Genomic DNA, 12,595 nt, shown 5'->3' on the forward strand with positions numbered 1-12,595 from the left:
ATATATACTCTTGACCTTTCTCTTTCCTCTTTGCTTCACTTGTTTTTCCTGTACAAATAATTAACCCCCTCCCCTATTGTCTTTCCTTGGTGCTTTTCCCATCCTCTCTCCCTTGACCCTCCCACTCCCTCCTTTCTTTCTTTCCTTTTTTTTTCCCCACTCTCCTCCCACGCTGGCTTCATCAAACCCTCCCTGTTTTTTTTTTTTTGTTGTTGTTGTTTTCCGTTTTCCCTTTTCTCTTTTTCTCATCCCCCCTTGTCTCCCTGAAGGACCAGCGCTCCACGGTCATCTCCCTCCAGAAGCTGATCGTCCGGGAAGTCGCCAACAAGGAGCGCGGCCTCTTCCTCATCACGGCGGGCACCGAGAAGCCGGAGATGATGGAGGTGTTGGCCAGCTCCAAGGAGGAACGCAACACCTGGATGCAGCTCATCCAGACCGCCATGCAGTCCATGTGAGTGGGATTCATTTAGATTTTATGCGGTGGCTTGTTTTTATTTTTTTTTGTATCCCACCATCCAACTTCTATTTAAAGCTTATTTTTCTCTTCTCAAAACGTATCTTAATCTTCTCTTTATACTTCTATTTGTAACTCTGCTGTGAACAAGCTCAGGTTTGCCCTCTCCTCTGCGGTATAAAGCCAGGGTTAGACTTTTTTCCAGTATTTTTTTGTGTGCTTTTTTTCATGATAATGCACGTGAAGTTGGGACAAAGCACTATGCTGCCAGGAGGATTAGCTGCTCTCTACCTGGGGATGGGATGTACTCTGGGTCCATCTAATGCTGGATTGGCTGCGAGGGCAAGCTCTCTTATAAGCAGAGGATTATTCGAATGCAGCCAGTGGTGGGGGCTTGGGTGGGTGAAGGGACGAGGGGAGAAGAAGGAAGAGATTTAGCACTCCGTCTCACTCCCCTCCCGGTCCCGACTTCTGTCGGAATACAAAACTGAAATCAAGCCATTGGCAGGAGATGAGAACAAAACTCGATGAGCGCGCCCGTCTTCTCTCTGAGTTATGCATATGAATGGGCTCTCCGCGAGATAAGGCTGGAGCTCTTTTTTTTTTTTGTAAATCCTCCGTGGGAGGAAAAGAAGTTTGGAAAATGTCGTAAATGAGAGGAAGTTATTAAGTAATTTCTCAGAGGTGAAGTCGGCGGGTATTAGTTCTGTTTTTAACGGGTGTTCGTGTGGTTTAACAGGGAGTTTGCTTATATTTGAATGTCTTACCTGAAATTTCACCTTCACATTAAATAATAATTAAACAGGTGACCTTTTTCGGATTTTAATCTTTTTTTTGTTTTTACTTTTTGCGTCCACGCAGGGAGAAAGACGAGGATGAGGGGATCCCCAGTGAGACGGAAGACGACAAAAGACAATTAGAGAGCAAAGCCAAAGAGATGAGAGGTGAGGAGAGACACATCAGACGTTCTTCCTTTGTGGAAGGAAAAATGCTCTATTTCTTTTTTTCTTTCCTCCCCCACTTCCACCTTCAAACACTCTTTGTCTGTTTCCACCGGGCAGATATGTTGAAGCAGAAAGATACGGAGATTATGTCTCTGCTGGAGGAGAAGGTGCGGCTCTTCAGGGAGATGTGGGAGGGCTTGAGCCCAGGCGAGGAGGCCTGCAGGCAGGTCGAGCCTTTCTTCCGGTCAGCCTGCAGCCAGGAGCCGCCTCAGGGGGCGTCCATCATGAAAGACGCCCTGCAGGAAGGTGAGGCAGAGAGGAAGTAAAGATTGGAGGGTTTTTTTGTTGGTAAAAATGCATCTTTCATTTGGCGTTCTCGGCTCTGAAGCAGCACAGACATGAATGCCGCGAAAGGGAGACGGACGGCTCCTGTAGATGAGCAACGTTATTAAATTTACACTGCAGGGTTTTATAGGGTGTTTTTTTAATTTTGATAACATTTCACTATTTCCACTGTGTTTATGTGTCTCTGTGTATCTCGTGATCTTTTTCAGGCTACGTTCATGCAGGAGGTGAATGTTTTATTTCTGTTTTATTTGCTCATGAGTTCATAATTATGAACATATGAAAGACGTTTGTCACTGAATCTCATGATCGCATCAAAACCCCACCCCTCTTGGTACCAACTACACATCCAAGCAGACTTCTACTTCCACAGAAGTTGCAGTCAGTGCTCCACAAAATTTAGTTTTTAGCTGAGAGTTCAGTTTGCTTCCTTCATCTTATTATGATCTTGTCGGTTTGCTGAATATACATTAAAATTCATCCATAAACCGCTCAATCCGCTATTACTTCCACAGAGCGCTGCTGTGCTACGTCAACGTTCTTCTTCTGCGCAAGCGGGTTTCTTTGGGGTTGTTAACCATTCAAATAAAAGTCTGACTTTAATTGGTAGAATGAACGATGCAAAAAAAAAAAAAAGATCAGAATTGGAACATCAAGACCTGCTGTACGAACGTAGCCTGAGTTCTCTGTAAAGTCGTCCTCATTTGCGATTTGCGTTCTCCAGCTCCGGCTCTAACATGTGTCAAGAACTCCGACTCATTCTGAATCCGCAGCCAAGTGTTTGTTTGGCCTCCGCTTGCTAAATCTAGATTAAAAGTTTGCCGTTCTACTCAATACTTTCATTTTTCCTATTAACGTTGTGTGAACTTTTTCATTTTTTGTCACTTTACTTCACAGTATTTTACTTCCTTTTAAAGTAGTGCACAGTTTTCAAGTGGATGAAATACGACACACAGGTTTCAATATTTCTGATAAAAATCTGAAACGCTGGTTTGTGTGTTTGCATTCAATCCCCCTCAGTCAGTTCTTCACAGAATCACCTTTAGCTGCCAAGTCTCACACAACTAGAGAGAAAAGGTTCTGGCAGATTGGAAGGAGGTTTTCTGTAAACGTGTTTATGTTAAATTCTTCTCAGAGATTCTTTATTGGGTTTGTTTAAAGTGTTTAGGGTCATGTGCTGTGTTTTCCATTATACGCAGCAATCTTTATGTGGAACAAAAAGTAAAATTATAGGCTCATGTGACAAAAACACATCCAGCTGTTTGCTTCTGGCCGAATCGCAGCAGAATCAGTTCAGGAAATTTAAATGAAATTCAACAAAACAGGAAGCTGATTATTTAGTGAACAGCTGATTTTGATTTTTAAAGGCATATTAGAGTAAATGGGCTAAATAAAAATGAACAAATATAGTTTTTTTAAGGGGGGGGATTGAAGTCAGGTATCATTTTCTTCTCTTTTATTTGCTAACCTCACAGGATTTGAAGAGGTCCAAGGTGTACAGATACTTTTGCCCGGCACCCTAAATAAGCCTGCTTATCCACGAGAATCCTTCAGATAATTGCACATCCTGTTTCTGAGTTAATTGTCTCGGTCTCATCAGAACCACAGAGAGACACAGAAAGAGAGAGAGCGGAGGGCAAGAGATGTTTGTTGTTCATGGAAGGTATCTTTTCAAAAGAGTGCGCCGACAACACTGAAAGGAGTCAGGATGAGTTCGGCAGTCGTGTTCCGGCTACGTTTTACGCGTTTGCCAGCCCCCATCGTTCGTCAGATTTGCACGAGAAGAATGCATAGAACTCTGAGAGATGCTGAACTGTAATGTTGTGACAAAGAGAAGGATATGCGGAGAAAGACGGAGACGCGCGGCACATTCTCTGCCCCAGTAGGGTTGCTTTATCTGGGGAAGACTCAGCTGTAGAATGGCTGCATGTTTCCTGAAGGCAAAATCCGCTATGCTTGTTTTCAGAAAAGTTAGGAGTGATGGTAACAGGTTTACTTATTTAAAATAAAAAGGAATGTACAACGTTTAAAAATTATATATAAGGAGTTTTAATTTATTTATTAAGAAAGATAATGAGATGTTTACATCAGATTTGTGGCTTTTCTGTTGCAGTGCTCCCACAGTATCACTTCCCTGAAGGTTTCTCGTGTTTATTCACGTTTCAAACTGAGTTAATGCAAAAACACAAAATCTTACCAAGAATCTTTCAAATATGTCAGTACACTTGAGTTAAGACAAAACTCACTTAAAAGTAACCTTTCTTTAAGATAAAGAAGCTTGTTTTAAGTCACTAATTCTTGAATATAAATGCAGTAATGTTCCACTGTTTGACAGGTTTTTTCTGCTCGAGAAACAAGCTTATTTATCTTGCTGAAAAGTTAGTTTTAAGATAGCTTTGTCCTGCTTCAAGTTTTATAAGATATTTGCACTTGAAACTAGACAAAAATACTTGGTAAGATTTTGTGTTTTTGCAGTGCAGATTGGGAAATCACACACTGCTTAAGGCGAAGAAAACTCCAAACCAAACCTGAAATTGGTTAGGACACCAAGAAAATGTTTTCCAGCTTGCAGCTTTGGCAACGACTCACAGCTTGATGACATTTCAGTGTTGCATTTTTTACACGCCTGCATTTCTGCTTTTCTTTATTTCTCCTGTTTTCATCCCTGCGGTCTCTTGCACATGCTCCATTTTTTTATTCTTTTTTTTCGTCCAGAGATCAAATCTTTTTCGCATCGCATATATATCGAAAGTTTCAATGAAGCAGCTCTGTGGATCAAACAGGTTGGTGGCTGTTGCTTGGCAACGGGAGCCAGGAGTGCCTGGCTGGATTCTTGGGTGCAGAACTGAGCTGTAACACAGTTAGCCGGGATAATCCACTTACCGACCTGCACATTAATGTCTGCCTGTGTGTGTGTGTGTGTGTGTGTGTGTGCGTGCGTGTGTGTGTGTGGACAGTGGAGACGTTGCAGACGCTGGTGAATGGCAGCCTGGGGGGAGCGATGGCCAGCGTGCACGAGGGAGGAGCCGCCGGGCCCGTGTGCCTGCCCCGTCGGGCTGAGACGTTCGGAGGCTTCGACAGTCACCAGATGCACAGCGGCAAGAGTAAGCCCCACCTCTTGACGTTGGGTTAGATTGCCAAAAAAACACACCAAAAAAAAAAAGAGAAAAGTCCCAATCCCGCTGTTAAATTCCACATTTAATTGACCGAGTTGGAGGTGATGCAGCACCTGACGCTTCCCACGATGCACCTGTTCAGCACAGTAGACGAGATGTTTTAGAAGCGGTTGGGGTTTCCTGAGGGAGGCGCGGCCTGAAGCGACGCCTCTCCACCGACAGGGCTTGAAAGCGGTTTGCAGCGCGTCACGTTGAGCTGGTCTGGGGTTCTGCTTCTGCCTCCGCAGCCAAACGAGGATGGCTACTTTAGATGGGATTTAGTATTACTGACAGAATTTGTGGGAGCGAAGAGGGAGAAGAACGAACCGCAGAATAAAATAGCTGCACTATGATGGAAATCGAAAATGGTTGTAAATGTTCCAATTTCAGTGGACTGTGGAGTCGCAGAGCAAATTAGATAAATATGACTCTGCCCATAAAAATACGGACCTTAGTATGTTTTTACTACTGCTGCTGAGAAACTAAAATGCTCGAATCCTTCATCTTTTTTAAAAATTCTTTGTAGTCTTTTGTGATTCTCTGAAAAATATGATGTCAACACCAAAGTTGCGAGCTGTTTATTATAGTCAGAGTCTCTCCTTGTGTTGCAACACAAATTGAATTTAGTTACATAAAAATAAAAAGGAGACAAGTTTTTTCAAAACAAGAGCATTTTATGTGTTAAGCTGCAAATCATTGTAGGTTTATTTCTACTGGTTTCCAAACAACAGACAGGTTTTTGTCTATTCTACAAAAATGTGTCTACATCAGACGGCCTATAAAACACGTGTGAACAGCAGTTTTGAAGTTGTACCAAAAAATTTGATTTGCACTAGGTCTTGTTTTTGACAATGCCACTTTTCAATTGTCGATTTATGGTTTATTAGATTAAAATGAGTCCCAATCTATTAACCACTAACGTCCGCTTTCACCTTCTTTCAGTGTTAGTTTGTCTGCCATCCTGAAGGGGGCACCACTGGTCAGCCTTAATCAGAGCTAGTTGTTATCCTCCTGACTACCAGTAGTTCATTTTTGTCCTCTGTAGAGGACGTTTCTAAACTTGAATATCTCCCACCCTCTGCATTCTACTGAATTAATTCCTTTTGGTATCTGGAGAGGACATTTAGGGCTTTTCAACGATACCACATGTGAAGGGGTGGGACTTTTGAATTTTCTAATTCATAAAAATGGCATTTATCAGTAATAACAGATTTTATGTGAAGAGACAAAGTAAGTGCATAAAACATGTTATTACCTTACAAAAACTGTGGGATAAAAAAAAAATGGTGATTGGACAATATTTTTTTTTCCTGGTAGTCGGGAGGATATAGAAACAATGATAATGGTGCCATACCAGAAGGGGAAAGAGAAAGTGTTCAAACAGAGTCCGGAGTGGGATTCAAAATTGACTTTATGCAGTTCTGTTTTGAAATATAAACATTCAACATTACGTTTCACCATAAGAGCCCTTACTCCTCAGCCGAGTATTAGGGCAGAGAAGCGGCAACTTCTTTTTCATAAATTACTATGTCATGAAGACGAGTGCTACGATGGCATATCAGGGCCATTTTAGATATAAAAAAAACCCAGGAGGATTACGTTTTTGGCAAAAAATGCACATTTTTGAGATTAATAACTAATTATCAGAATTTTTTTATTTTGTCTAGAAAATTTCCGAAATTAACCTAAAATGTTCAGGTTGTTGTTTTTTTTGACAGAAATTTACTCCGTTTTTTTTCTATCTACACTGTCCCTAACACATCGTCGTAGATTGTGTTAGCTTTGTGCTGCACACAGTTTCTTGGTTGTAAAATAGACACACCAACTCGTCGTGAGCAGGTAAAACATCTCACTTGAACCTCCTCCAAACTTCAACCCTACTTTCCAAAGATGAGACGGTTTTCTCTTATGGATCAGGTGTAGACGGATTTGATTTCCTTTTATGGAAAAGACGGTTGATATTTAGAGAGCTACCTTACAGGTAAACTCGGCACATCTGCTTTTTGAAAAAGAAAGCCCTAAACATAATAAATCTTTTATTGCTGTTCTAACATATTGCCTGTCTAAAAGTGTAAAAAGGAGAAAAAAACAACTTGTCATCTTTAAAATGCGATCACATCCATAACCCTACTCCGACGATTCCTGACACAAGATAAATGTATTGAATGAACCTTATTTTAAATTAAAAAAAAAACATGCTCTGTCTTGTTTGTTTCCCCGTCTTGCCAGGTGGAGACAGAGACGAAAGCGAGGACGCGGTGGGAGACCTGCGCAGGACGGAGTCAGACAGCGTTTTGAAGAAGGTCTGCATCTCAGCATCCGGCTTCTTCCTGACTCACACGCAGCCTGAGGCCATGTGTCCTCCTACATCAGCAACAGCATTTAGATAAATGTTGCTGCCCACCCACCACTCCTCCCCCCACCCCACTGCGGGATTAGCCTCTTGACTCTTCCTGCCAGGTCTTGTTGCCACTGACGACCATCAGCTAGATATCTATCCGACAGTGGTGGGGAGGAAGAAAGAAAAACAAAACAAACAAAAAAACAAATCAACCTCCGTTTATTCCAGTGCTGCTGGCATTGTTGTGTCACGGATGCAGTTTTTTTCTGCATGTAATAATTGTCGGGAGGTTTTATGAATCTGTAATAATAATAATAATGTAGTAATTATTATTATTATTACAAAAAGTAATAATACTAATAATTACAAAAACCGACAAGCCCTTTTTGGAAAATATGCACGGAGCTAGAAATCAAAGGCATGTGCCACATCTTAAAGTGAAAATTTTAACTTAAAAAAGAAAAGCTGCACATTAATAATCTTCTGCATGCCTGCAACTTCAATCAGTCTTGAGTTCTCGTTTTTTTGCATGCAGGGAGGAAACGCTAATCTGCTACAGCTACTGAAGAGGAACAGCGAGGTAAGAACGCCTTCCTGTCTTTGGGCTAGCTACGAGACGTCGGCATGGAAACGGTCAAAACAACTGTTGTTGCCACAGCCCAGCCCATGTGTGATGTTGCAGCAGTTTTTGGCTGTTGCACAAAGTGCTCTTTGGAAGTAATGAACAAAAAGACGGAGATGCAAGTGCCTTGCTAAATAAAAGATGAAGTAGTTTTTTTTGTTTTTTTTTTAAACAGAGAAAGGGAAACGTTTTTAGAAAAGTGAGGTTTACAACAGAAATAATATCCAGAGCAGTTTGTGACACTAAATGTGGGATGGGGTGATATTTTGCGGTACTATTGTGATAACAGAAAAGATTGTGATAAAATAAAATAAACACAAAAAAAAACAAGTAATAGTTTTGCAGGACGGTGACTGCATGGCGCAGCATTCATATTGCCATAAATGAAAATATTCTCACCTGATAAAACCTTCTTTGTGATGCCACTTACTTAAATAAACGTGATTTTTTTTATCACTACACTGCAAAAACGGAAAATTTTACAAAGTATTTTTGGTCTAGTTTTCACTGTAAATATCTTAGCACACTTTAAACAAAACAAAAGGAGGTGATTTTTTACTTTTATGTAAGTTAGTTTTGCCTGATTTCAAGTGTACTAAGATATTTGCACTAGAAACTAGACCAAAACGTACTTGGCAAGATGTTGTTTTTGCAGTGTAAACTAACTAAATTAAATTGTTTTGGTTTAGTTTTTTTACTCATCTTTATTACACTCTTATGGAACAAAAAGTGGAAAAAATAGCAAAAAATAAAACTTCTGATCGTGCTGGTTTTTTTTAACTTACCATCAAGAACTGAGATTCATCATGACAACAATAAATCAAAGTTCTTATCACAATGAGATATTTTTCTCTAAAACTGATGAGCGATAGGATAAATGCCCACCCCGACATGAGGCTGTTGTGTGCCTCACATTTCACCTCCAGTTTCAGAGGGTTCACTTCCTCAGCTGCTACTAACATCACATAAATTGTATTTGTATGCTTGTAAACACTCAGTCGAGTAAAAGTCAGCGGCCTGGTCCTATTTAGAGTGTTTTAAAAAGAAGAAAAATGTCACGTCTGGAACACGCTTGCATGAAGCCCGGCTTCCATAAACACTGCAGGACAGAGCCTATTCATGCTGCTTGAACTCTTTCATGTTTTGCCAGGTTGCAAACTAAAACTTTAAGTCATTTTAGCTGGTTTGTGTGTGTTAAGACCAAGAAAAATGGAACGGAAGGGGAGAAAAGAAAAAAAAAAAAAGATTTTCAAAATTTTTAGCAAGGCACTCTAAGCAGTTTAACACCAAGCGAGATGTTAACAGCAGGATGAATGCAGGTTGTATGATGCTCGTTGTTTTCACTGTTTCCCACAGCAGGTCCTGCACAGCGTCTCCAACCTGCATCTCCTGCTCAGCACTCTGCAGGTACACCGCCTCTCCTCCAGCCTGCATCCACTCACTGCAGATCAGAACTCAGAAGATGAAACATTGTGAAGCTTTGTGTTGTTAACGTACATCTGGAAAGTTTATCTTTCTGCATGCAGATCGACATAGACAAAGACACAAAGTCTTATTTGTGTGTCTAATTTCTAGTTCAACTATCGTAGTAGACATGAAATAAGGCAAAACTAACAAGTAACCTTTCAGCAAGACATAGGAGCTTGTTTTAATTCAATAATTACTAGAAATGCACCAATCCAATATCTGTGGTACTGATATTGGAAAAAACTCTAGATTGGTATCGTGTCCAATCTAGTCAGTCTATTTCTAAGTTTTTTACTCTAAGTGACTTTATGCTTTATTACTTATTTAACGTTATATTTGGAATGTAACTGCACTTTCTGAGCCATTTTAAAGAAGATTTGTTGCAGTTAATTTTTTCCATGTTTGACTAATCTATTGTTTGTCAGTTTCACCTTCTTTATTATTTTTTTCACATTGGCTGTTATGCTCCCATTTGCACTTAATGAACAAATTAAAGTTCTGTTTTTTTTACATATTTGACCAAACTTGTTAAGCTGTTGGTGTATTTAGGTGTGCTGCACTGCACTGGTGTATTTAGGTGTGCAGAATTATCAAATACATTTGTAATTTAGTACATTTATGTCTGTGTATTAAACAAAATGTAAAAAAAAAAGAAACATTTTAAGTAAATTCAGCATTGTTTTTTGTTTTGGAACGGTAACGGCCAATGCTAAACCTCAGATTTTGATATTGGTATTGGAAGTGGAAAAAGTGAATCTGTTCCTTAAAATTGATTAAGAAAAAGTACTAGTTATGAGTGAAATAATTTGCCAATAGAACAAAACATTGTTCCCATATTATAACTTGAAATATTTTTGTCTTTTTCATCAAAATGTAAAGACAACCAAATCAAAACAAGCTCCTATATCTTGCTGAAAAGTTACCTGTCTGTTAGATTTTCACATCTACTGAGACATTTACACTAGAAACTAGACCAGAAAACTACTTGGTAAAATTCAGATTTTGCAATGTAATGGTAAAAACAAAACAAAAAAACCCCCATCATCTTAAAATCCAGAGTTTGTGTGTCTGATGTGATCTTTGCCGGCGGCAGGCGGTGGTGGTCCAGCAGGACAGCTACATCGAGGACCAGCGGCAGGCCCTGAGCGAGCGCTCCTCCTCGTGCTCGTCGTTGTCGCGCCAATCGTCGCGGCCCAGCTCGCTGATCGAGCAGGAGAAGCAGCGCAGCCTGGAGAAGCAGCGGCAGGAGCTGGCCTCCCTGCAGAGGCAGCAGGCCGCTCTGGCCGAGGAGAGGCGGAGGAGGGAGAGGGAGTGGGAGCTGAGGGAGCATCAGCTCTCCGACAGAGAGTCCACGGTGCACCTGCAGGTGAGGCCACGCCTCAACTTCCACCAACTTCCTTTTCCACGTCAGGCTCCAAGTTTTCCAGGAGTGGGGATCGTTCATGCTGGTGTAGTTCAGAATTTCCACATCGTGCTATAAAGTAGAAACTCTAGTTCTGTTCACAGATTTCCTTAGTTGCTTGAAATTTCAAATAATCAGTCAATCGAGTTTATTTGTATGGCACGTTTCAGCATCAAAGTACTTTATATTATAAAAACACAAAAGCAAAAAAATAACAAATAATTGAGAAACCAGGAACTATGGAATGAGACGAGGAATTATGTTTTCTCACTCTTCTTTTTTTTTTCTTCTTTTTTTTTTTACTTTCAGCTTGATGTGAGATGCAGATTGAAGTGATTCTTTGTGTTCATGGGATGTGGTTAAGGTGAAAGGATGTGGATTTCACCTTAACCACATCCTGTGAAGCTTTGTGTTGTTGATTCAAATCCGAAAAGTTGTACATTAACAACACAAATGTACAACTGGACCTATTATGACAAATGGTCAATTTGTCATAGGTTCTCTTTAAACATCGGTGATCGGCCGGAAAACTGCAGTCGGTGCAACGCTATAAAATACTCAACCACTGAGGTTTATTTTAAGATGACAAAGTTTATAGACTATGAATGTGTTTTCTATGCACTGTGTGTAGTTAATTTATAGAGTGATAATCTGTCAAAATTTGAGGGGGGAAAAAACCTTAATTAAATCTTAGGATCTTTCTCCTCCTAAGGTTGAGCTTTCTTGAGGTGTAATCGAGTAAAATCAACGCTCAGACAAATCACAGGACACATTATCTTCTTCAAAGCTTCACGTTTATCGACCTTCAAAACCGCGTGTTTTTTTAAAAGCTTTCCAAGAATCGCATTCACGTCTTTACCACAAATCGGATAAATAAACATGGGCTTCAGTGAGCGGTGTTGTTTCATCAAAGCGATGTCTCTGCCTCCCAACCACTGCAGGAGGAGGAGGTGCAGAAGCAGCACAAGCAGCTCGAGGAGGAGAGGAAGGATCTGCAGAGCAAGAAGGAAGAGTACCAGAGAGACCTGGAGAGGCTGAGAGACGCCCAGAGGAAGCTGGAGAAGGAGAGGGAGGCCGTGCAGCGGCAGATCCACAGGATGGAAGAGCTGCGGCTGTCTGAGGTGAGCCGGGGGGGACAGATGTCAGGGAAATACGACAACCTGAGTCCTGCAGGTGGAACTGAGGCTCGGAGTCTCACCATCTTAAAGGGGGATAAACATGGTTTTATCCAAACAGATTAGCTTTTCCTCTCACTCTGAGTCGGACATTATTCTCACCTTTAATCAACATTAAATCTTCAAAATACATTAAATCTTACCAAGTGTTTTTGGTCTTTTTCTTGTGCAAGAAGACAAAACTAACTTGCAAGTAACTTTCCAGTGAGATGTAGGAGCTTACTTTAATAAGTAAATAATTTCTTGATATTGTTGAAGAACTGCTAGTTCCACTGGTAGATTATTTCACTTCTAACTAGAGATGCACCGATCTGATATTGATATCAGTATTGTTCCGATATTAAAAATAATTCCAGATCAGTTATCTGTGACAGTGTGCGTAATGACAGATCTTTTCAGTCTAATTCTATGCTTTGTGCTCCGAGTGATGTCATGCTTTATTATTTACTTTACATCAAATTTAGAAACACTTTCTGAGCCATTTGAAAGAAGATTTGTTGCAGTTTAGTTTTACACCGTTGACCAAGGTCTTCAAGCTATTGTTTTTATCAGTTTCTGTTTTAATGGCACTGACTGGACAAATTAAAGTTGTTTATACATGTTTGACCAGCTTTTGAAGCTGTTGGTGTATTTTAGTGAGCAGTACTGGTGCAGTCATCAAATAAATTTGTAATTTGTAATTCAGTAAAT

General features: G+C 40.4%; 1 protein-coding gene across 11 annotated transcripts in view; it reads left to right on the forward strand.

The window, feature by feature from the left end:
* Window positions 1–12,595, forward strand: part of akap13 (A-kinase anchoring protein 13) — a 137,380-nt gene that overhangs the window by 121,432 nt on the left and 3,353 nt on the right. For 10 of the 11 annotated variants that reach the window (XM_008404818.1, XM_008404828.1, XM_008404826.1 and 7 more), the window contains 9 exons: window positions 270–451; window positions 1,316–1,398; window positions 1,516–1,704; window positions 4,701–4,847; window positions 7,128–7,201; window positions 7,775–7,819; window positions 9,218–9,268; window positions 10,422–10,694; window positions 11,672–11,851. In XM_008404818.1, the coding sequence (XP_008403040.1) occupies window positions 270–451; window positions 1,316–1,398; window positions 1,516–1,704; window positions 4,701–4,847; window positions 7,128–7,201; window positions 7,775–7,819; window positions 9,218–9,268; window positions 10,422–10,694; window positions 11,672–11,851 (1,224 nt within the window). The remainder of the gene's footprint in view (window positions 1–269; window positions 452–1,315; window positions 1,399–1,515; window positions 1,705–4,700; window positions 4,848–7,127; window positions 7,202–7,774; window positions 7,820–9,217; window positions 9,269–10,421; window positions 10,695–11,671; window positions 11,852–12,595) is intronic. The other variant, XM_008404821.1, reaches the window with a different exon arrangement.

This window comes from Poecilia reticulata, linkage group LG3 (genome assembly GCF_000633615.1).
Source record: "Poecilia reticulata strain Guanapo linkage group LG3, Guppy_female_1.0+MT, whole genome shotgun sequence".
In the NCBI taxonomy this organism is placed as follows: Eukaryota; Metazoa; Chordata; class Actinopteri; order Cyprinodontiformes; family Poeciliidae; genus Poecilia; species Poecilia reticulata.